The sequence below is a fragment of the Podarcis cretensis genome (assembly GCF_951804945.1).
Source record: "Podarcis cretensis genome assembly, chromosome: 10".
Taxonomy (NCBI): Eukaryota; Metazoa; Chordata; class Lepidosauria; order Squamata; family Lacertidae; genus Podarcis; species Podarcis cretensis.
The window spans coordinates 48,225,737-48,251,349 of record NC_137179.1 but is presented as its reverse complement, the minus strand read 5'-3'; the positions used below and the strand labels follow the sequence as shown (position 1 = coordinate 48,251,349).

Sequence of the window (25,613 nt, the reverse complement as noted above, 5' to 3'; positions counted from 1 at the left end):
TAATGTTTTCTTGTGCTTTGTTATAGATTTGTTGTACTGTGCCTAGATTAAAATGTGGAGCAAAGGGTGTTCTGTTGTATAGTGCGGACCTCATTGATACCAAAAGTGTTCTAGGGTGTACTTAAAATCCATAGCTTCAGCCTATAGGACACAAACGAAGATGCCAATTAAAGTATATTCCCATGAAAGGGTTTTTTGATGGGGGTGGGGATAATAGTATTGTATACCTGAAGGAGCATCTCCACCTGCATTGTTCAGCCCGGACACTGAAGTCTACCTCCGAGAGCCTTCTAGCGGTTCCCTCACTGCAAGAAGTGAGGTTACAGGGAACCAGGCAGAGGGCCTTCTCGGCAGCGGCGCCCTCCCTGTGGAATGCCCTCCCAACAGATGTCAAAAAGATAAAGAACTACACAACATTTAGAAGACATCTGAAGGCAGCCCTGTATCAGGAAGTTTTTAATGTTTGGCATTTTATTATGTATTTATGTGTGTTGGAAGCCACCCAGAGCTTCCAGATGGGTGGGGATGATGGTGATGGTGATGGTGATAATAATAATAATAATAGTAATAACAACAACAACAGCAACAATAACAAGAAGAAGATGAAGAAGATGATCTATTAGAGCGTCCGTCAAAGCCTTCCATGCAAAAAAATCCAAAACATTTGGGTGTAACTCACCACGTAGTCATGCATCAGGTTTGTAGATTTGCCAAGTTGGTGGCAAAGTAAGTAGCAGGTAGTAGTAGGTAGCATCATAGATAGCACTGAAGGATGTGAGTAGGAGGGAAATGATTGCTTGATTTGATGGAAGATTTGACTTTCCTTAAGGCAGATTTGAGTAGTAAGTCTTCAAAGTTTAAAGAGCAAAATTTGAGAATCACAGTTCTAAACTTCTACAGAATTTTCCTCTAGTTTGCATAAAATGTTACAACTCTACAGTATGCAAGATGCAATATTTTAGAATATCAAGGCTAACGGAAAGTGGACTCTTTGGTAATACACTATTTTAAAATGCTACAGTTAGACCCACCTATTATTATTTACTTTTTTGTAGGATATATTCACAATTTAAAGAATTTGAGAGGACAAACATTTTGGGGAGGCAGGATATAAAGTAACCTTTGTTCTTTGTTAGCCAGTACTACACGTCTGGTTTCTAAACTAGCATTGAACTGCATGGTACTCATTGCACAAGGAACATTAACCATTTTTTTTAACCCAGTAGTGAATCCTGTACATGAAAACAGCAGAATTTTTTTGTTTTAGTATTATCATTATCATTCCAACAGCACATAATTTGGCAGGTGTATAGCTATAATGCTTCATTTTATGTAGCTTGTAATGCCTTATATCCACTAACAGTGCAGTCCATTGCACATCTACTCTCGCTGAACACATTGGGACTTATTACCAAGATGATCCAGGTTCACCCTCCGGAGCAGATTTTGGGGGCTCAGATTTAATGTTTAATGGTCTTGGCTATGAATTGTAATAACACAACATTAATAAAATTATAGGGATAAATGGAAAACCCGTTTGTGTTGAATTTCAGTTTATACACATTTAACTTCCATTCTCAATCTGTGTTCAAGCATGACAATAAAAACTTTATGATTAGAAGGGATATATTTAAAAGTACAGTGGAGGCTTTGTGCCATGTACCACTAATACATGTGGTGGACAAAGCCAGGTTATATTTGTTTTTAGTTTTTTGTTTTTTAAAAAAATAATTTTTATTAACCGACCAATCACATCAAATCATACCAAAGTACATAAATTCCAAATTACAAAGCCGAATTTTAAATTTTTGTTGGGGGAACCCATATTTCAAGTTCCACAGGGGATCCAATCATAAGCCAGGCTATATTTGTATGCTGAGTAATACTATGGTGGTTACTCTTTAGTATATATAGTGGTACCTCGGGTTACATATGCTTCAGGTTACATACGCTTCAGGTTACAGACTCCGCTAACCTAGAAATAGTGCTTCAGGTTAAGAACTTTGCTTCAGGATGAGAACAGAAATCGTGTTCCAGCAGCACGGTGGCAGCAGGAGGCCCCTTTAGCTAAAGTGGTGCTTCAGGTTAAGAACAGTTTCAGGTTAAGAACAGACCTCCAGAATGAATTAAGTACTTAACCCGAGGTACCACTGTACAGTGGTACTTTGAGTTACAAACGCCTCAGGTTACAAACTCCGCTAACCTGGAAGAATTACCTCGAGTTGAGAACTTTGCCCCAGGATGAGAACAGAAATTGTGTGCCAGCAGGGCAGCGGCAACAAGAGGCCCCATTAGCGAAAGCACGCCTCTAGTTAAGAACAGTTTCAGGTTAAGAACGGACCTCCGAAACGATTAAAGTTCATAACCAGAGGTACCACTGTAAAACCTACTTTGTGTGCTCATCAATGGTTCCTCTTCATCCTGGAGAAGAGTGACTAGTGGGGTGCCACAGGGTTCTGTCTTGGGCCCGGTCTTATTCAACATCTTTATCAACGACTTGGATGATGGACTTAAGGGCATCCTGATCAAATTTGCAGATGACACCAAACTGGGATGGGTGGCTAACACCCCAGAGGACAGGATCACACTTCAAAACGACCTTGACAGATTAGAGAACTGGGCCAAAACAAACAAGATGAATTTTAACAGGGAGAAATGTAAAGTATTGCACTTGGGCAAAAAAAATGAGAGGCACAAATACAAGATGGGTGACACCTGGCTTGAGAGGAGTACATGTGAAAAGGATCTAGGAGTCTTGGTTGACCACAAACTTGACATGAGCCAACAGTGTGACGCAGCAGCTAAAAAAGCCAATGCAATTCTGGGCTGCATCAATAGGAGTATAGCATCTAGATCAAGGGAAGTAATAGTGCCACTGTATTCTGCTCTGGTCAGACCTCACCTGGAGTACTGTGTCCAGTTCTGGGCACCACAGTTCAAGAAGGACACTGCCAAACTGGAACGTGTCCAGAGGAGGGCAACCAAAATGGTCAAAGGCCTGGAAACGATGCCTTATGAAGAACGGCTAAGGGAGCTGGGCATGTTTAGCCTGGAGAAGAGGAGGTTAAGGGGTGATATGATAGCCATGTTCAAATATATAAAAGGATGTCACATAGAGGAGGGAGAAAGGTTGTTTTCTGCTGCTCCAGAGAAGTGGACACGGAGCAATGGTTCCAAACTACAAGAAAGAAGATTCCACCTAAACATTAGGAAGAACTTCCTGACAGTAAGAGCTGTTCGACAGTGGAATTTGCTGCCAAGGAGTGTGGTGGAGTCTCCTTCTTTGGAGGTCTTTAAGCAGAGGCTTGACAACCATATGTCAGGAGTGCTCTGATGGTGTTTCCTGCTTGGCAGGGGGTTGGACTCGATGGCCCTTGTGGTCTCTTCCAACTCTATGATTCTATGATTCTATGATTCTATTCTATGTGTGGCTTATTCTTTTGCCCCTGTAACTGTCCATGAAATAGGCACAAGGTTCTACTATCATCCTTGGGCTCTATACCAAAGATATTTGGGAACATTTTTCCTGTGAGAAACTAGTAAAGAAAGTGCCACTCTTTGGTTTTAGGCCATTTATTTCATTGTCCTCAGCAAGGTAGCTTTAGCAATTACTTGATACGGCTGACTGTTAGTCCTCCACAGCTCTGCTCCTGCTTTCATTTAGAGTCCGTCAGCATAAGCTGACAATTTTGAGTAGCGCTGCCTTTCTAGCTGAATCAGCAGTTTCAAGATTCTGAACTAGGATTGCAGTTTTACAGAAGGTTCAGGTTTCTCCTGAGGCAAAGTTATCTGCTATCTAGGAGCACAGGCATTGGTGTGGCAAAATATTTAACAGGCTAATAGGAATACTTAAAAGGACTTTGAATTTTTCAGCTGTACACTAGTCCTTAAAATGTACTAACTTCACTTATTGAAAGAGCTGCATAATAATAATAATAATAATAATAATAATAATAATAATAATAATTTATTTATACCCCGCCCATCTGGCTGGGTTTCCCCAGCCACTCTGGGTGGCTTCCAACAAAATATTAAAATACAATAGTCTGTCAAACATTAAAAGCTTCCCTAAAACATATGTAGATATATATGTCAATGATTCAAAGCTAGTTGTATATTTTATTCTCTCACCTTTCCCCCTCCTGGTCCCTTTAATATTTGTGTTTGTTTGTTTTCCCCCCTCTTCTGATTGTTACGTTTTATGGAGCTGTTTTAAACATCTAGCAAATGATGTTAAAAAATAATTAAATTAAATTAAATTAAATTTCACACAGTTCACACAGTACTTTGGCATTCAAATAAGACAACATGCTTGATCATGTGATGGTTTGCAAGGCATTAGGTTTTTTTAAACTGGATTCTTTACAGAAGCCCTTGAAACAGAAAGAAATATGAACAAGTTGTTTATTATATTAGACATGTTAGCTTCTATAAGTTTCCCCCAAGGTTGTATATGAAACAATGTTTGATATAAGAATATGTGGTTTAAAATTGGACTACATAGAATGTCATGAAAACTTACTATTTAATATTAAATACACAAAATACTCTGGTATCTTTTTTCTCTTTGGTAAAACAGAGTGATTAAGTACTTTATTAATTTGCTAATAATGCAGTTCTGTGCACACTTAACTGGTCACAACTTCTATTAAACTCAGTGGGACTTACTTTTGATTGGAATTGAGCTATAAAATCTTGCAACCCTGGTTTCATTTAACTTTTTTTCGTAACAGAACCTTGTTAGGAAATACATAAAAAGTAGAACATTGTGGCATTCTAGTTAACTTTTCAGCTGAGTCAAGAATGTTTTAACATCTTTTTAGTTACAATATCCTTGTTGGATTTTCTGCTGCATTAGCAAGAGTGTTGTGTATTAGGTTTAGTTGGCATCTAATCTGTGTATAAGGGAGTGATTGGAAGTATAGACTGTGCTGATTGGTGCATGCACACTATCTGTGTAGACACAATATTCGTATTCTTGTCTACCTCTCTGAATGCCTTGGATATTGTATGTGAAACATGAATGAGATCAGAAAAAAATAGTTTGGATTGCCATGGGATGTTCTTAGACAGAAATTGTGTATTTATGTTTATCCTTTAAGCAACTTCCAAGCCAACACCTCAGAACTGTGTTTTTTTAACTAGGCGTTTATTGAGCGCACTTGGGTATATCATAGGTAAAGGTAAAGGTACCCCTGCCCGTACGGGCCAGTCTTGACAGACTCTGGGGTTGTGCGCCCATCTCACTTAAGAGGCCAGGGGCCAGCGCTGTCCGGAGACACTTCCGGGTCACGTGGCCAGCGTGACATCGCTGCTCTGGCCAGAGCCAGAGCCAGAGCCGCACACGGAAACGCCGTTTACCTTCCCGCTTGCACCCGGAGGTGCTTTTGAACTGCTAGGTTGGCAGGCGCTGGGACCGAGCAGCGGGAGCGCACCCCGCCGCAGGGATTCGAACCGCCGACCTTTCGATCCGCAAGCCCTAGGTGCTGAGGCTTTAACCCACAGCGCCACCTGCGTCCCTTGGGTATATCATAGGAGACCTTAAAAAGTGAGAAAATTTGCAAATAATAAAGAGATAACGATGTGAAGGTCTTAAGGCAGAGATGGGAGATGTAATGAGACTCAGTTGTTAATACATCACATTCTGGGGCATTGAAATATACTTTCATGGGAAGCAATTTCTGCCGCAAGATTCTGCAGGCATAACAACTTTAATTTCACTTCTGTTAAATGAAGAATTGCTTTCTTATAGTACAGTCTGAGAAGTGGCTTTTAGATTGTAAGCCTGAGGTCTGCGATGACTTACTACTGATTATAGTAAGCTGCTGTGGGAGCCATTTCAGCTGAAGAATAGGATAAAATGCTTCTAAGAAAAAACTAATAAATTAATAATCTCTTGTCTTTTCTTTACAGGCTGCTGAGTCAGGAATAATAAAAGTAAAAACGATAGCTGCACGAAACAGTGATGTCTTGTCAGGTAAATATTTGCAAACACCAAAAATCCTAATCAGAAAATTTATTTTAAGTCTCTTTAAATCAAAGCTTTGTGTGTGATTTGGTGTTGAATATATTTAGTGCTTTTAGAACATGAAGATAATAATGGTCTATGGGTTTTCAATAAAAGTTATGACAATGTGCTAGTCCAATTTTTCATCAAAGCAGGTGAAATATATATAGTTATCAAAATTCTGGGATAGTCTTTGGTATCTGAAGATCCTGTTTGAATTCTCAGTGATTTCCAGGTACTCAAGTTCAGGGAAAGTTTACACAGCGAGCACCTGTTTACGTTTTTTAGGATTCCACCTCATTATCCCCACCCCTCGTGTGACTGAGACCAGCAAACTATGATTCCTAGCGTAGCATTTGATTTGAACTGGGCATAGAGGTTTCGGTCACTCCACAATGTGAAGCCAGTGTCATGCCATGCAAATGCATCCATTCCCTCTTGTAAGAAAGCATTAATTACCTTCCTAGCTCAACCAGCTGACCCCTCCCTGCCCAATTTTGTAAATGAAGAGGGGCAAGGATCCAACAGTTGTTGCACAAACCTTACCAAATGCTCTCAAATGCCCTCAGGCTGCAACAACTGAAACCTGTCCAACAACATCCAACAAATAAGTGCTCCAATTGCCTGCTCTAAAACCTGGAGTCCCAAGTTCCAGTGGATGCAAGTGAAATTATCCTCATAATGCCTTGCAAACAGTCACAGGCTCTACCATGTGCCTAGGCCCACAGGTAATAGGCCTTAGCCACCCAGAACAACTGCACTGGATGACAAAACTGGGACACAGAGGAGAAGTAAGCTTACTTTGCCACCTTCAGAGCTACTGAATAGAGTGTGACCTGAGCACGTTTGCTGTGATTTCCCCCCACCTGCTCACTCGCTTAATAGTTCTCACTCTAGAGCATAACACAGAGCTCTGCTTACTTTGCCCATTGGGAAAGGGTGTTCAGACTCCCATGTCACCTCAGTGTTTGGCAGAAGAGCCAGTCTTGCCAATTGGAAAGCTCCCTGGAGCCCTCCGGAAAACCATTCGAATCCATTGGATGACAAATAAAGAGTGTGCCCTGCTACAAATGTTGAGCTACATTGGGGCAGCCTCATGGGTGTCATGGTGACCCTGAGTATGCTATTTGCCAGAATATGTAGAAACACACTCCTGGAAGTATGGTTGTATGATCTGGGGTGACACCAATCTTAATACAGGGTGCACACTCTGCTTTTTTGTGTGTTTTAGCTATTATTGGTGTAAGTTAACACAGTGTACAGTGTCTGGATGCAATTCAATACCATCCTGTAGAGGACACTCTTCGGGGGTTGAGGGTATATCATTTGTGGTGGCCCATAGATTATTTTGGGTTGCATACCCCCTGTTCCTTATTGCGTTCTATGTATTTTACTGCTATTTGTATTATACAAACAACAACAACAACAATAATGTATTATATTACTATATTAGCTGTTACTGAAGTACTCCAAAACTTATAGTTTGACAAACATTTTATAGATGTAGGTGCCCTGTTTCATGAGAGAGATGCTGCAGGAAAATGGCTTCTGCAGACTAAGCCAATATGCACATGTCTGATCTTTTTCCTCCCAATTCCAAACTGCCTTATGGGTCATCCAAGTGAAAATTGATGTCTCCTTCCAGTTGAACAGCAGAACAAAGAAGCAAAATTGCTGGTGATATGGAGAAAAGGATGTGTTGCTGCATGGATGTGTTTGGAGAAGTAAAAGTGATAGAGAGGACCTCTCCAAAACATTTCCTCCCACAACTCATTCTGTGAAATTTAATGGACAGTAAATGAAATATTGCCAGTTTCAGCCTTTTTCTTTAGTTATATTAATTACTGAATGAATCTATGTTTTTAATGTAGAATTTTAGGGTAACCAAATACAATTTAATATATTGCTTGTAACTATTGAGAGAGTAAAACATCCCCAAATCTCACAGATTTTGAAACTGCTTCTTATGATGTTTTGCAAACTGGAAGTGAAGACAACTGGAAAGAGTGTCTGTAGGAGTCATAGATAATTTTGTATTGATGGCAATAGTGGCAGTGATTTGAAAGCATACAAAATTCAAATAAATTGTATACTTCCCTTCCTAAAGCTATGTAGCTCTGATGATCTTCCAACTAGTACTTAAATTGGAGCTTATCTGGATACCCCATGCCCACTTCTTAAACAAGGGCTAGAAAGTATGCTGCTGATTGGAAGCCCTGTGCAGCGATCTTGGTAATGCCTGCAGAAATCCCCTTGTGCTGGGGTTCCCAAGTGCCTGTCAGCCACCCACCCCAGTCAACAACAGTCAGAATTAGACAGGCCATAATGCAAAAATATAAAGAATTGCCTTAGGAGATTTAAAAAAACCCTGTAAACAGAGTTTACCATATATGAGCCCCATTTGCCCAGTTCAACAAGAAGTTGCCAGAACAGGAAAGTGTTCACCAACTTTCCTCTCCCACCTCCCAATAATTTGCCCATTTAAAAAAATTTAACTGTGTTCTCATGTGTACCTTGCTCCAATATTGTGGTGGTATTATATGAACTTTGAATTATTTAGATTTTATGGAGGAAAATGTATGATGTCACCAAGGACACCTATACCCATTTTCCTGGAAGTGAACCCTATTAAACTCCAACTTTCATTTGAGATTTACCTGTTACCATATTCATTCCAGTTACACAATCTGATTAGTTTTATATTCACTCATATTACTGTTATGAACCAATAGACTTTGAAAAATGCTTTATTTTTCTATTCCATTTCTTCCTGTTCACTGGTCCACAACCAGTATCTTAAATAACTAATTAAGATTAGAAAAATATTTCTCTTGTTGGTTATTATTCTTTTAAATGTTGCACTAGCAAGTCTTAAGCATTAGTGTCACCAGAGAAAATATTTATAGTTGCTTCTGTGTACATGAGTACAGAAGGGCAGGGGCAGGTGGTCTGTTGCAACAAAAATGATGCCACAATTAGTTTTTATTGTTTAGATTAGTTAGATTAGTTTTATTGTTTAGATTAGTTGATTTTGAATAATTACTCTTGTATTACTTAAAATCCACTCATGTTGCATAAGAATATACTTTAGAATAGTTCTTGCCCTATTTTTTCACTTTAACACTTCTATTTAATTTATTTTTCTTTTGTTTTCATTGCTATCATGAATGCTGACATAAGTGGGAAAGCTATGACAGGTAATGTCAGCTATAATCCAAACAAACTTGCACTAAGAGACAGAAGCATCTCATCTTATCTGTTTAAAGAACTAGATAGCATACAGTGATTTAGTGTATGGAAGGCAGTTGCAGCCTCACAAATATCATTATGGACAACACTTACAACTAGTAACAAAACTCGGGATTAGTCTTAAAAGACATAAGCAACCTAGAAAACAGCAACAGTGGAATTCCACCCACACCCAGTATAAATTTTTATGACATAATAGAACCTCAGAAACCACTTTGTACTGAGTCAGACCATTGCCTACCACACTGACAGCTCTTTGGGGTTTCAGACAAGGGACATTTCCAGTCCTACCTGGAAATGCCAGGGATTGTTTTGAAACCTTCTGAATTGCAGAGCAGATGCTCTACCACTGAACTATGGTCCTTTGCCCTAATTAGGGAGAATAGTTAGCTAACTAGACTTCAAAGGGGACGTGGGTGGCGCTGTGGGTAAAACCTCAGTGCCTAGGACTTGCCGATCGCATGGTCGAATCCCCGCGGCGGGGTGCGCTCCCGTCGTTCGGTCCCAGCGCCTGCCAACCTAGCAGTTCGAAAGCACCCCCGGGTGCAAGTAGATAAATAGGGACCGCTTACCGTGGGAAGGTAAACGGCGTTCTGTGTGCTGCGCTGGCTCGCCAGATGCAGCTTGTCACGCTGGCCACGTGACCCGGAAGTGTCTGCGGACAGCGCTGGCTCCCGGCCTATAGAGTGAGATGAGCACACAACCCTAGAGTCTGTCAAGACTGGCCCGTACGGGCAGGGGTACCTTTACCTTTTTAGACTTCAAAGATTATATGCCTAGAACACTAATACAGTAGCACTTGGAAATGCTTACTAGTACTTTTTATCTATATCCTAGTACTTTAATTTACATTGTACAATTCCTCTTTAAACTCAACATTATTTACAAGGCACTGTGGGTTAAACCACAGAGCCTAGGACTTGCCGATCAGAAGGTCGGCGGTTCGAATCCCCATGACGGGGTGAGCTCCCGTTGCTCGGTCCCTGCTCCTGCCAACCTAGCAGTTCAAAAGCACGTCAAAGTGCAAGTAGATAAATAGGTACTGCTCCGGCAGGAAGGTAAACAGTGTTTCTGTGTGCTGCTCTGGTTCACCAGAAGCGGCTTAGTCATGCTGACCACATGACCCGGAAGCTGTACGCTGGCTCCCTCAGCCAATAAAGCGAGATGAGCGCCACAACCCCAGTGTTGGCCATGACTGGACCTAATGGTCAGGGTTCCCTTTAACTTTACCTAACGCTTTTAGGTTTAATGGCTGCCTTGATAAACCTGTGAATAATCTTCTAAGACACGATACATCTGTGCATTAATATAGATGCCTTCACTGCTTACATTTTCCTAGAAAACCAAATCAAGATTTCTCTTTTAAAAAACAAACAAACCATACACAGTTTGAGGCCTTTCACTCTCTCTAGGCTTTTCCAGTTTCAAGTAATTGCGTTCTGATTTGAAATGGTATTTTGTATCGTAGAATTGTAGAGTTGGAAGGGACCACGAAGGTCAACAGAATCTCTGTTACTGTTTCTAATTAATCTGCTGTAGTGTCACTGATAATACAGAACTGGGTTGAAGGGTTATATAACTGATGCCCCTTTGGATGGTTTCTGTAGCTCAGTATACTGGATATTCCTAATATAATTCTCAGTGTTATGGGCTATTTTCTGTTAGTGTACTTTGCTCTGTTGCAACAGCAGATGCATCTGCTCATCAAGGGGAGGAGGTAATTTGGGCTGATTTTCCTGATGGAGCTAACACCCTCTCCTAAACTGTTCTGGAGGATTGAGGGACCCTCAGAACAGATTTGGGAGAGGAAACAGGCAAAAGCCACTTCCCCTTCTCCCCCATGAGCAGATGTTTCCTGCTGGATTAAACTTCCTTGTGCTTGTGCAAGAAATAGACTATCACCCTATAGTAATAAGATTCTAAAAAAGAGATGAATTTCATACAACATATTTTATGGATACCATTCTTTACCAGCTCAGAACTTTGGTAAACTTCTGTCAGGGTATACCCACTGTGTGTATACTTGAGTGAATTTTGAGTGCTGAATCCTGCTTATTTGCATAAGAAGTGCTTGTTTTAATTAGTTTCTTCAGCTAGTCTCTCTCTCCCCACCCCAAAATACTGGATACTGCTTAGTTGTAAGACAAAAATCTGGTTTAAAATTTCCATGTTTGGGATCAGAAGTGTATATAACTTCTGCAGTAGCTATAGTTTTGTACTCATTGTCAAAGGATAAAATTCCAGATAGAGTTTAATATCAATGTATAATTTAAAACTATCATTCCTATAGACTTACTATGGGTATCTTTGAGAACTTGGCACATGTACGATTTTGCAAACTAGGCTACCTTTCAATTAAATTAAATATTACTATGCTGTGCAAGCAGTGTGTTCACATAGAGCAAGTCTATGTTGAAACAAGTAGGCTGCAATTGAGACTTGCTCTTTGAAGGAAAGGTGACATCAAATAATCAGTCTTCTGTTCCATAGTACTCTGCTCAGACTCTTGTATTCTCGTGCAATGAACATAAGGATGTTTTGGATCACAGAGCTATCTTGCCCATGACAAAATGGGCACATAGGAGACTCAGTAGAATATTGTATATGGTGTATGAGAATGGGGTAATTCAGAGGCTTGGAAAGCAAAGTGAATGCAAGGAGTAAATGCTGTTCAAACAGGCAGGTGAAAGAAGATTCAAGCAGCGGCTCCAAAAGGTTCTTACCGTGGATATAAAATTAAAGTAAAAGTTCCAAATTTGTAACTCTTTCCATCTCTTTTATATATATTTTCCATGAAATACCACTATAATTATATTAATTTTCAACAGATGGTTTTCTTTATTAATCAAAGCTGCGGACTTGTGATATTGTATATTTATTTTTTCTCCATTTGAAAGCCTTGAAAGAGAACAGCTCTGAAGTGGTTCAGCCTTTTCTAATGGGTTGTGGAACAAAAGAACCAAAGATCACCCAACTATGTCTAGCAGCTATACAAAGGCTCATGTCTCATGAAGTTGTTTCAGAGGTAAGACTTGGGGTAGTCAAGTAATGGTATGGAAGTGTTGCCTAATTTACATAGCTGAAGAATCATTAAAAAAAATAGAGTATCCTAATAAGATAACTGACTAGGCATAGCCTTTAGGATCAGGGTAGATGTAACACTACCCCAGAGGGATTATTAGGGTTGGCTTCTTGCAGGAGCATTCCCCTTCAGTTTTATTTTCAGATGAAATGTGGTATTTAGCATTATGAGAGTTAGTATGGTGTGTAGTATGTTGATTGTTGAGGTTAGAGGAGACTCACTCAGCCCTGAAGCTCACTGAATATTTTTGAACCATTTGCCAACTCTCACCTACTCTACAGGCTTGTTGTGAGGATAAAGTGGAGTTGGTAGGGGATGAGTCATGTGTGCTGAACTATGCTAGCGTAAAGGCAGCATAAACATATAAATATACCTATGGCACAATTTTGAGTCATGGTTAGACGCTGGTACACAAACTACAGTTTAAGGTCTCTCTGACTAGTGTTAACATTGATGTTGGTGTAGCACAACTTGAAAACTGAGGGGAAGGGGAGGTGTATGCAAGTCACCCAGGAGAATTACACCAAGCCTTACACTTTAGGATTATAATGCAAAATGGTCAGCTGCTCTAGCTTTATTGAGGCTTCGGCTACTGGTACAACTTAACACTCACCCAGGGAATGAAATTCCCACACAAATAAAATTCTCTTTTCAGTGACCTCATCTTGTCTTGCACAGTGCTGAGTCCTCACCCAATACTGCTGCTGGTCCCATCACACTTGCTGATTCTCCCCAGCTTCTAAGCTCCATGACACCCTAGTATTCCTTTCTCCAGGCTATTAAGTTTGAGGAGTGACAGGTCAAGTTGTCCTCCTTGGGACCCTCTAGGGTCACACGCAGTGAACCAGTCTCATGGTATTCTCTCCTTAAGGAGCTGAGCTGGAAGGAAAGCCTATTAGCAGGGTTCCCTGACCCTCCCCGCTGTCAGGGGAAGAAGGGTTAAGAGATTATGTGCCTTTGCTTTTTCCTCTGCAAGTCAGTCTCCCTCTCTTCTATGACTGCTGCCTCTGGGCTATTTAAGCTCAGTAGTTTCAAAAGTGCTTTGTTATTCCCAGGTGGTAGCAGCTTTTCCCTTCCCCACCTCTTTCTTGGGTAGGCAGAGTGAGTTGCAGCCCTGCTTCCAGTAGAGGTGGATTGGGGCCATCTTAAAAGGTCAGTCAAAGAAGAGAACATATTGCTTGAGGCGATCCCCTGCAAATCTTTACAGGGTGAAAAAGCATATTCAATATTTATTAAGTACGATGGAATTAATGATTGACACTTCTATAGTCATTTCCCCCCACATAGTATCTTGGCATCGAATAGCCCATCTCAATTTTTGTTCCCAAGGTTGCTGCTGGAAATGTTATCAATATGCTTTGGCAACTGATGGAAAATAGCCTTGAAGAACTCAAGCTTCTTCAGACGGTCCTTGTATTATTAACAACCAACACAGTTGTCCATGATGAAGCACTTTCTAAGGTAGGCACTGTATAAATCAAATTGTGGTATTTCATTATATGTTAACCAATAAATATGAGCTGATCTTGAAAATTCCACGGTGAATCTCAAGTAAGTTTCACAGGCTGTCTTTCATTGTACACCAAAGGAAATATAAAGAAAAATGGCACACCAGTGTGGCTTATTTACGCAATCCCTACAGGCCTGTTCAAGTAATACCTTAGCTTTGAAATTCTTCTCAGGAAAAGACTGAGAGTGTCCCATGGTCTCCTATGTTTCCTTAATAATAGCATTCACAAATAGCAATGTTAGGAAAAGGATCATTTAGATGTTTCATTAGTGTGGATGAATTAGTAAAATCGGGGGGAAATCCAAGATGGCCCTTTTGCAATTGGCAAATTGCCTTTTCTGGCAAATAGGAGAGTAATCTTTCAGGTGGGCATCATGGCAGAAAAGGACCAAAATATATCTGTTCTTCATCTGAGCTTTTGCCAAAAAAGTTTTCAATATCATTTTACACTTAGATTATAAAGTAGGTTTCTGGGCAATGTAAAATGTTTTAAAGCTGGCAAAATAAAATGTTGAGTTAAACTACAAGCTTATCAAAATTATGCTGCAACTACTTAATTTCATCCATTAAAAGTTATGTCAGCTATGGTGATCGGATTATGCATAGTTTGGATCAAGTTTTCAGTAAAAGAGAGCTGCACAGTTGTGAGGCTGTCTGAGAATGTCTCTTTATATTATTGCTATTTGTACTTGGCACACGGGTGACAGAGGGGCATCCTTGAGGCATTCTTGACATGAAAGTGTTGAAGCAGTCGTGTGACTTGTACATTATTATTTTTCTTTTCACATGTGAAGAGGCTTTTGATGAAACATAAAAGAGGAGCCAGTTTCCAAGATAGATGCATTTTAGGATGGCGGAAACTTAAACATTTTAAAATTCAACTTAATGTTTTAGAAACTTATAATTTCTACACCTTAGCTTTGATTATTATTTGGGTTGTGTAATGAGTACTGTTTAAATTTTTTTTAGGCAATTGTCCTTTGCTTTCGGTTGCACTTCACAAAAGACAATATCACAAATAATACTGCGGCAGCCACAGTACGGCAAGTAGTTACTGTTGTTTTCGAAAGAGTCGTTGCTGAGGATGAACACTATAAAGGTGGGTATGTGTTTGTATTGCAATTAAAATACTACATAACATTTGGTACTTATAGCAAAAGTCTGTTTGCTATAAGTAGGTGGAGCCCAATATAGTAGTACCCTGATTCTAAAAGTAAATAGATTAGTGTATAGCGCTTCATCCACTGGCGGAGGAAGAGGAGTGAAGGGGAAGCGCACTGCCCCTGGCAGCGTGATCCCGGTGGGGTGCCATCGCGGCTGTCCCCCCGCCCGCGCTGGGCGCCACATCCCCAGGATGCACACCAGCCCTGCCCCCACCTGCTCTCCGCCCCCCGGTGCCAGAGCATGAAGCTCCACCACTGGCTTCATCTGAGGAATTTGGAGGGCCAGGTCAAAGATTATCCCATTTTATCGTCACATCAATCCTGCATAGGGTATGCTGAGATGAGTGGAGATTTCAGTCCAGGTCAAAATTCAGCACTCTATTAATGTGGAAAGTGTAATCGATAAAGGAAAGGTGGCTTTTGAAGCATGGATACCAATTTGTTCAAGTGTTACATCATGCGGTTTTTTTAAATGAAGCTGTCTGATGTAGGCTTTGAATTGGCAGGTTGTTCAATAACTGCAAGTCATGCTTTTTACCTTGTGTTTAGTTGGAGAAATGTGCTTCTTGATTGCCAGTTCTCTACTACATGCCTTCTGAATGTTACTTGTCACATCTCTGAATCTGGAAAAGTAACTAAATGCAACTCTGTTCTATCTGGCAGTGGCAAGAGGGGGGGGGGGGAGAGCAACCTTTTGGGGGAAGGTTGGTGTTGACCACAAGCATCTGCTAAAACCCCCAAGTTGCTGCATCAGCCTTAGTTAATATATATATATAAAATTGAACAGCCATGCATTCTTTCTTAACATTGTGTTTCTGAACTGGATTCTGTATTTTGTACAGATATTATAGAGCAACCAATAGGAATTCAAGGAAACAGTAACAGAAGATCTGTCAGCACCTTGAAACCATGTGCTAAAGATGCATATATGCTTTTTCAGGTATTGGAACTTACTTGAATTCTTGTCGTTCTTTTTATTATATACAGTCTAATTTACGTACAAAGTTAAGCTTCTGAGATCAGTCAATAGTCATTTGTTACTTGCTTTTGGTTTGAGAGATAATATGATACAAGTATTTTGAAGAGAGAGAGAAAAGGTTAATGTACACAGAGCATTCTTAATATTATGGAGGAAAACCATAGCATGCTGGACATAATTCTTCTGCTCATCTCTAGAAGCTATAGAGCTCAATATACGGAGGAGCTACAGAGATGGTAAAAGGGAGCAATTTGAGAAGCTAAAGGTTTGGATGTGTTTGCATAGATAAGTCAGAATATTCTCAATGTTTTCAGAAACTTAAAAAGAAACAGCACTATCTAACTGGTGGATTTAAATTGCTGGACAGAATAATGAAATTAAATAAAGGCAAATGCAATTTCTTAACAATGGGCTGATTCTGATATAATGCAATGCAAAATCATGGACTGGCAAAACACGGGCTTGCATTCAGCACTTGCCTCCTTTCCTGATTTAAGGCAAACTACAGTTCATCATCATCTGAACTATGATTTGCCCTTCTCTGAAAAACAGGATAAAAATGAAGAACAGACCCCGTTTCTAGACTCAGTTTGCAAGGCAATCACAAACTATAGTAGGCTTCTTTAGGCAAAATAGTAGCTTGCCTCAAACCAGGAAAGGATATAGAGGATTGTGTATGTCAACGAGGAAGGAGTGACTGAAACTCAGACGTGTTAATACCAGAGTATGGTTTGATGGTATGTCTAAAAATTCCATATGGTGAATTACATTGCGAAGTACAGACTAGGTGACAATTGAGGGGGTTGGGTTTCCAGGCTGATTCCTGAGAATAAAAGTACAAGAGTGTTGTTGGTTTTTTTTTAGGATCTTTGTCAGCTGGTTAATGCTGATGCACCTTACTGGCTTGTAGGCATGACAGAAATGACCCGGACATTTGGTCTGGAACTGCTTGAGTCAGTCCTCAATGATTTCCCGCAAGTATTTTTACAAGTGAGTGCTTTTGTTTTTAGAAAGGGGAGGGGAATTTCAGCTACAAAGACTTTAGAAACTGTATATATTGTGGTTGGGGGTCCTAACTAGACACCTGTGAAGGGAAGGGCTCCTTTTCACAGATGGGACCAATATCTGTGTGTGGGATCCACTCCTGGAAAGTGAGGGAAGAGGCCATTTTTGCTGATTTTCCCCCATCCTCCTGCGCTGCTTCTTACGCTGTTCCATATCTCTTCCAACCTTCCAGAGTTGATTTTTTGGAAGCACGAGGGACTACTGGAGGGAGGGAGAATTAGTGAAAGTTGCCCTACTGCAGGCATAGGCAAACTCAGCCCTCCATATGTTTTGGGACTACAACTCCCATGATCCCTAGCTTACAGGACCAGTGGTCGGGGATGATGGGAACTGTAGTCTGAAAACATCTGGAGGGCCGAGTTTGCCTATGCCTGCCCTACTGCCTCTTTCACTGACAGGAGCTTCATGTGAGCAAAGCTCAGCTTGGGATGCTCCTGCCAGCAGAAGCTCAGTTAAGATCCAGGCCTTTGTTTCTGAAATAGGAAAGACTCGACCATTTTTGTTAACATATCTTTGGCATCTGTATGATTAGCGCCTCTTAACCTAATACTTAGATTGTGTTTTGGTTAACTTTAGAGCAACAGAATGAGCAGTACTACCCATGGGGGGGATTATCTAAAGGGCAAGGGGGCGATGGGCAGTGCTGGAGTGTGAATGACCATCAGACTTTAAAAGTTCATCAATGGATCAAGTCCATCAATTTTGCTTCCCCACCTTTGGTATCAAAGGGGTTACTGTGGAAGGTTGGTGAGGTCCCTAGTATAAACCTATGTGCCTAAACTTTAATGATATATATATATATATATATATATATATATATATATATATATATATATATTTTTAGCGTTCTAACACTGTCCTTTTATTTTCCAGCATCAAGAATTCAGCTTCCTCCTTAAAGAAAGGGTCTGTCCACTAGTGATAAAGCTCTTCTCACCAAATATAAAATTTAGACAAGGTTCCAGTACTTCATCTTCACCAGCACCAGTGGAAAAACCGTATTTCCCGATCTGCATGCGCCTTTTGAGAGTAGTTTCCGTTTTGATCAAACAGTTTTATAGTTTACTGGTAAGAGGACATTTTTAATATCACTATTATGCACAGGATAAATCTTAAATACCATGCAAAATGTGGTCCGTTCCCCCCCCCCCCCGAATTTTAAGGGAGCTCAATGTAGAACAGGCTTCTTCACCATCTTTTCTCTTAGCTTTCAGCATACAAATAATCCCTGGTTATGCTAGCAAATAGTCACACCAATAGTCCTCTGTTTGACTTGAGGGAGGTGAAACTGCAGACACATATGCCTAAAGAGGACTGTGGCAATACTGTAACGCCTTGATAACAGAATAACCTAAGGATAATGCTTCCCCTCAATCTTTAGCTGTTCAGAAATTGTTAGGCTATAGAAAATTATTTATTCCACCTCTTCTTTCCTTCATATAGCCTCTCAAAGCTCAGCTTGTTCCTTTGCCACCACCCTCTTGTTCCCACTGAGCCTGTAGCTAAGCCTAAGAATGTGTAACTGGAACAGCAAACTATTCCTTTCCATTTTACCCCATTCTCCGCTTTCTCTAGCCCCCCCCCCAAGTGTTATTAGCTTCCTTGCTATGGGACTGTGCCAAATAGCCCTTCTCCCAAAATTGCAAGTGCAAACATTTGCAGGGAGGGGCCCTGCCTTATTAGCAGAAATTCCGTGTTAAGGATGCCTTGTTCAGAATTTTCTTTTAACTAATAAAAGTATTTTTGTTTAGGTAACTGAATGTGAGATCTTTCTATCATTGCTTGTGAAGTTTCTGGATGCAGACAAACCTCAGTGGCTAAGAGCTGTTGCTGTAGAATCGATACACAGACTTTGTGTGCAACCTCAGTTATTAAGGTAGTGGAAGTATATTAGTTGATATACCATATACCAATTAAAGTAACGCTTTCGATAAAATATTTGGATAATTGAAATAACAGTGCACAGGTATTGTGTTAGGTGTGCATGTATACAAATAGTGGGTCACTGATTTTAATATCCTTAAATTTGTTTTAAATTCTAGAATTTAAATGTTGTCCTGTAGAACATGAAGCCTTTCTGTGGCTACCACATACTTTTTCCAATCAGTATAAGAAAGAGTGTTTCATAATGCAGAGTCACTGATGAAGTCACAAAAGCATTTTCTAAATAACTGCATTTTTACTCTGTCCGAATTGTGTAACAGGTCCTTCTGTCAGTCTTACGATATGAAGCAGCATTCAACTAAGGTATTCCGTGACATCGTGAATGCTCTGGGATCATTTATTCAGTCACTGTTTCTCGTACCAAATACAGGGAATGCATCAGCTGCAACAAACCAAACAGGTAAACTAGACCCTAGGACTATTTTGAGCCATTTATCAATCATTCCCTCTTAGGAGTACTGGTTTCAATAAACATTTTATTTATTTAGCTCAATTAGTACTTTGAGTTGTATTCATGAGAATGATAACTTGATCATTCTTGCAAACGGTAAAATAAAGCCTTTTAGAAGAACTTGCATAGAACCTTACTCTGTAACTCTGAATGGAAGGCATATCATATCAAACAGTTAAAGCTGTCATATTTTTTAAACCACCATACCAGCACCCAGGGCCAGGACACCCATGCAGCAGGTTCTGGATAGCTACCTTTTCTTCCTCAACAGGTGGAGGTGTGGAGGCAGCATTTCTCATTTTCCCTCTAGTGGCAAAATGCCCTGGGCTAACCCTGCCAGCGCCTGTTTCAGTAAATACCTCAAAATCTTAATGCATATGCTGCATCTCATAACTTTTGAGTGGTTTAATTTACTAATATTTTAAATTTCTGAGTCTGAGTGACTTTAGCTTTTCAGTGTAGCTCCACTGGTGTCGGTAAGACCTCTTTAATGAAATCCAAGATGCACTGGAAATGATTGGCCAGGAGGGGGCATTCAAAACAGATGGATAAAACATTGTTTGAATAACCTTTGCTTATAGGAATGTTGTCTTAATGATATTAAGAAAAAGGGTTACCATATATACTTGAGTATAAGCCGAATTTTTCAGCACATTTTTTATGCTGAAAAAGCCCCCCTCGGCTTATACTCGAGTGAGGGTCCTTTCGGGCTGCTTGTTCTTCCTCCGCCGCTGCCGCCGCCACCAGGTTTGTGGTGTGGTGAACCGGCTTATACTCGAGTCAATAAGTTTTCCCAGTTTTTTTGTGGTAAAATTAGGTGCTTCGGCTTATATTCAGGTTGGCTTATACTTGAGTATATACGGCATGTTGCGCTTAACTAATTAAATTAATATTGAAGTGCAGTTAATTCCCCCACTTGATTCACTGTATAGGAGGAAGTGTGCCTGGTGGTACAGCCTCAGCACAGACCAATCCTGGAATGTTAGGGATGGGTGGAAGTGTGACAGTCTTGCCTGCTTTTGAATACAGAGGAACCTGGATACCCATCCTCAGCGTGTCAACACAGGGCAGTGCTAAAGCTACCTAGTAAGTAAAGTATTGATCGTTAAAACCATGAATTTGCCACATCCTAAGTAGTTGTAACTGAGCAGGAATATGGAGAAGATCTGTTCTGGAAACAGCCCTGGGTAGCATCAGGCAAGTGCTACCCTGGTGGGCACTTGGAGTCGTTCTGATCGTGTCTCTGTGTATTGGTTTCTTTCATGATTGTGCCTCAGATCTGTTTCTTCTCCAGATGGATTAGAAATTACTTTTCTGTGGTGCCCTAACCTCCTTTCAGTACATATTTCCTCTGGTTTCTTATTAGGCTCTATTTATTTGGGTTGCTGTTCAAGTCTTGGGATGGTTTATAATTATAGTGTGTTTCTTTAGTTATGACATCAGAAGACAAACATAACTGTTAAAAAGTACCTCCAATGACCCTAAGGAATTACCAGCACAGATATATGTTGTAGTGTTGAATAATTTATATTTGTAAGGTAGATTTTTTTTTATCTGTATAAATACCATATTTTTTGCTCTATAAGACTCACTTTTTCCCTTCTAAAAAGTAAGGGGAAATGTGTGTGCGTCTTATGGAGTGAGTGCAGGCTGCGCAGCTATCACAGAAGCCAGAACAGCAAGAGTAAGAAGCAAGCCTCATTGGACACAATTGGCTCATGCACATGAAGTGGTAAACAATGCTTTAGCACTATGTGGACAAAGCACAATTATTCCAAGTACATGAGGGGCGGAGGAAGACTTCAAACCACAAAGCTGGCTTGTTTAGCAACTTTTCATTGCTTAATTTAAACCGGGATTCCTGGTTTACATATAATGCTAAGCCAATCATCTTTAAAATAGAAAGGAATCTTGGTAGAAGGATTCCCAACTGTGTGGGTGGAGGAGGAGGAAGTTTGAGAGCCTGTTCCATTTTCAGTAAGGCTTATTCACATAGTGCTAAAGCATGGTTTAGTATTATGTGTAAACCAGCCCTCTGGCAGTAACTTCCAAGAAAACATACATAGGATTGCAATGTAAGTGAATACATCTGGGAAATATTTGAAAGGTTTAGTGAGCTAGCTCTCCTTTGAGCATTGATGTTTGGAGCAATTAACTATGATTGCACAGAATATAATAATAATAATAATAATAATAATAATAATAAATTTTATTTATATCCTGCCCTCCCTAGTATCAGTGTAAGAAACCTCAGTTTTACAGCAATATTTGGTTTGCTTTGCAAATTGTGATATTTGCAACAGAGTGTTTTGTTAGCTAAGCGATGGGTACCAAAGGCATATTATTCCTTTTGCTTACATTTATTTATTTAATCCCCCCCCCCATCTTAGCCTAGAGATGTTGGACAAAGTTGAGCCACCCACAATTCCTGAAGGCTATGCCATGTCAGTAGCATTCCATTCTTTACTGGATCTTGTCCGTGGCATCACTAACATGATTGAGGAAGAATTTGGACAGGTTGAAATGGAGAGTCAAGTAACAACAGCCGATACACAGTCTTCACCGACACAGTCCTCAGACCTGCAAGATTTTAATTCAGCATCTGACCAAACTGACAAAGAAACAGGTATGTGATAATGATTGGTATTGCTTAAGGTTAATAAAAGGAAAGTAATATAAAGCTGCTTACAGATGTATAGGACCTGGTGTAGGTATTTCTGTGTGTAGGTGAGCTCAGCGTCCTCCTCACCTTCACTTTTTAACTGAATGTAAATCACTTCTTTCTTTTTATTGCCCCTCTCCCTGGTTTTTCAAAAGGAATGCTTGTTTTGGTTCCTACTCATCCCCATTTTTGTATTCTTGTAATTTCTAAGAACATGTATATATGTCTGCTTTTTCAAAAAACCCACTGAACTAAGGTGCCTAAAATAGTTTTTTTGTATCTTGGATTTTCTCTTAAAAACTTGCCTTGACAGACAAAGCTATAGTCCTCATTAGATAATTTGTCACACCTCCCAGCCAGGCTGTTGCTGTTATTCATGGCAGCCATATTTGACTCTGAAACTGTAGAGTGGAAAGATAGTCCAAGCAAGCCTGGTCTGCCTTATAGCCTGTCTTGTACCAACTTACTGGTGATGTCTAGTAGACTGGAAATGGAATATATATATACTAAAAGAAAAATGCATATATACTAAAAGAAAAATGCATGTATTCATGTTACTAAATGTTGTTTTAAAATTACTCTCATCCTCCTCTCCCAAGTCAGCAGAGCAGTTTGGGAAGAAATGGTGAACGCTTGCTGGTGTGGTCTACTTGCTGCACTGTCTTTACTTCTGGATGCAAGGTATTCAGTCAGTTTACAACTACGCTTCATTCTTCAGAGCTTTCTGTTCTTACCTTGGTTTTGAAACAAGTTTGAAACTTAGAACCTCAACTGCGAGGTAGCAGAGTTTCCAAGGACTAAAGAAGACATAATTATACGTTGAGGGGGGAAAGTATAAAAGATTGGATGTGACACAGTAATAGATTTATTGGGTGTTAAGAATATTGTATAGGCCTTTTTTTCTCTCTGCAGTAATATTTTGTTGTTTACTTAGCTTTACAGTGCTTCAGTTATAAGCATGCATGGTACAGCTGTGTGGAAATGATTTGTTTACTCTTAAAGGACAGCTTTATTTATTTATTCTTCACGTTTTTACAACAAACAGTTTGCCAATCAGTCAAACTGACTAACAATGGGGATTTAAAATACAGCTAAATAGCAAATGAATCATTTAAAAATAATGTTATACATTAAAAGTGTTAATCCCCAGCTCATTTACAAATCAGTATGGTTTAGAAAAAAATCCTTTTTTTCTGCATCTCTGAAATGTGTAGATTTTAAGAATACGGTATTATAAAACTGGTGTTCTACGGTATTATAAAACTGGTGTTATTTAAAAAACTTGATCAGAGTTAAATGTCTCCTGTATCTTTATAGTATTTTTTTTTGTCAGCGTTCTGTGACATTTTGATTAGTCCTGGTAACCTGCTATGAATTTTTGATTCTACCCCCCCCCCATGGGCCAACATGGCTGCTGATCCTTTTTGAATATTTCCATAGCATTTTTTCCTCATAGTAAATGCGTAAGTATGAGTGTTCCCTTTTCGGCTTCTTCTTATATGTATGAATCATGCCTTTTACTTATTTGTACTATTTCAGCACTGATGAAGCTGCCACAGAAAATATTTTAAAAGCAGAATTGACTATGGCTGCATTGTGTGGAAAACTTGGTCTCGTAACATCAAGAGATGCCTTCATTACTGCCATTTGCAAAGGCTCCCTGCCTCCTCATTATGCCCTAACTGTGCTGAACACTACTACTGCTGCACTTTCTGGTAAATGTAAGGATATTATTTGGTCTTACTTTTCTTCTTGTAAACAAGAGCATACACAATTATAAGCAAAGAGCCATAACATGGTTGAAAATTTTTGCTTTTCCAGACACATATTTGATAAACAAGTGCTTGGCAGAATGGTATATGATGCTGTGGAAGTGTTTGAGGTGAACCATAGTCTTTTGTGAAATAATCTGGTCTTCCCTACCTACAGCCACTTGAGATATATCCTGATCCTGAAAGAGTAGTATTTTTTTTTCTTTCAAAGGCAGAACCACATTAACAGCCCACATGAGTGATCTGTTCTTCACCCCCTTTAAAGCCTTGCAGCTTGATTCCTGTTATAAACTGAAAATAATATTTATAGCTTTAAATGTAATGGAAATTGTATTAAGAACTTTAGGTACAGCATAACCTTCATATCTGCCACAGACCATAACCCATTTTTAAAAAGAAATGGATTTTAAAATAGCCTTTAGAGGAACTATATTCCCTTAATTTTTTTCTAATATATTTTCTTGTGGTTTTTTTTAATATACATGGGTGTCCTTTTCAGTGATGTGGGGTGGAATTACTGGAAACTTTTTTTTTTCTTTTTACTTTACCTCTTGTGATTTTTAAAGGGATTAACTATTTGCCCTTTTAGAAATAAATATAATGTATCAAATGTTACTTCTGTTACCAATCCTAAAAATAGTTTGGTGTTGGTAACTTAAATAAGTAAATTTACTTCTATGTGTGTGTATTTTCAAACTTCATATCCTTTTCAGAGGGTTAGATGCAGGCTTTATTCCCTCAGGTGAAGGCAACTTCTGAGGAGAGTTGCGGCCAAGGGTTGCGTCTGCTGGGGACAGGCAATTTTTGCCAGCCTCTCCCTGAAATTCACGGCAGCAGGACCCACTCTCTTCCAGAGGATTTGGGAACCTTTCTGGGTGCAGTAGTGAGAGATGGGAATTGCCCAAAATTTCTGTCTTGGGAAGGTGAAGTCTGTATCTTATAATCGAATTCTTAGAATTCTTCTTTTGCTTTTTAGCATATTCCATCCAGGGGCAGAATGTTCAGATGATTAGTCCATCAAGTGAGTCTCACCAGCAAGTTGTAGCAGTAGGACAACCCCTTGCTCTCCAACCACAGGGAACAGTAATGGTAAAATATAATTTGTAAATATCATTTTCTTATTTGATGGTTTAATTTTACTAGACTTTCACTTTTATCTCAAAAGTCCAGTGACGCGTCTGCCCCATAGTCCAGCAGATATATTGGAGTGAGCATGTAGTCGAAGACAGTAATGCAGAATTAGATTTGAGGGACTTAGCAGGAATATTTTAGATGCATGCCGCATACCTAATTACCTTTGTGTGACAATGAAATGTCCCACTGATTTCACTTAACTGAAAGGGCCTCCTCTGTGTCCAGTTTTGGTCACCAAGATTTAAGAATGTTAGCAATTCAGTTTATGTTGTTTAAAATATTAGCATCTAATTTTGCAGCTTTTAGAAAAGCACCCAGATTACAAAAAGTATCTAGCAGAATTCCAGTGGCTGATAATTTATGTGCAAAGATGGAGCCACTTAACAACAACAACAATTCTATTATTTGTAGTCTCCCCATCATCTGGGTTTCCCCATCCACTGTGGGTGGATTACAGCATATATAAAAACACAATAAAACATTGAAAAACAGACTGTCTTATATCATAACAGCTTTTGGGATAAAGGTTGACTGTAGCAACAAAAAGATTATGGACAAGATCTGCACTAGCAGATGCAAAGGGATTTCCCCTTTC

The 25,613-nt window shown here is 39.6% G+C and overlaps 1 protein-coding gene across 4 annotated transcripts in view; it reads left to right on the top strand.

Annotated features, from left to right (window-relative positions):
• Window positions 1–25,613, top strand: part of MON2 (MON2 homolog, regulator of endosome-to-Golgi trafficking) — a 63,430-nt gene that overhangs the window by 7,724 nt on the left and 30,093 nt on the right. For 3 of the 4 annotated variants that reach the window (XM_079994032.1, XM_079994031.1, XM_079994033.1), the window contains exons 2-15: window positions 5,914–5,977; window positions 12,154–12,281; window positions 13,668–13,799; window positions 14,818–14,947; window positions 15,854–15,951; window positions 16,855–16,980; window positions 17,929–18,123; window positions 18,807–18,931; window positions 19,260–19,399; window positions 20,383–20,536; window positions 21,841–22,076; window positions 22,712–22,793; window positions 23,652–23,833; window positions 24,861–24,973. In XM_079994032.1, the coding sequence (XP_079850158.1) occupies window positions 12,195–12,281; window positions 13,668–13,799; window positions 14,818–14,947; window positions 15,854–15,951; window positions 16,855–16,980; window positions 17,929–18,123; window positions 18,807–18,931; window positions 19,260–19,399; window positions 20,383–20,536; window positions 21,841–22,076; window positions 22,712–22,793; window positions 23,652–23,833; window positions 24,861–24,973 (1,800 nt within the window). In that variant the 5' untranslated portion in view covers window positions 5,914–5,977; window positions 12,154–12,194. The remainder of the gene's footprint in view (window positions 1–5,913; window positions 5,978–12,153; window positions 12,282–13,667; window positions 13,800–14,817; window positions 14,948–15,853; window positions 15,952–16,854; window positions 16,981–17,928; window positions 18,124–18,806; window positions 18,932–19,259; window positions 19,400–20,382; window positions 20,537–21,840; window positions 22,077–22,711; window positions 22,794–23,651; window positions 23,834–24,860; window positions 24,974–25,613) is intronic. The other variant, XM_079994030.1, reaches the window with a different exon arrangement.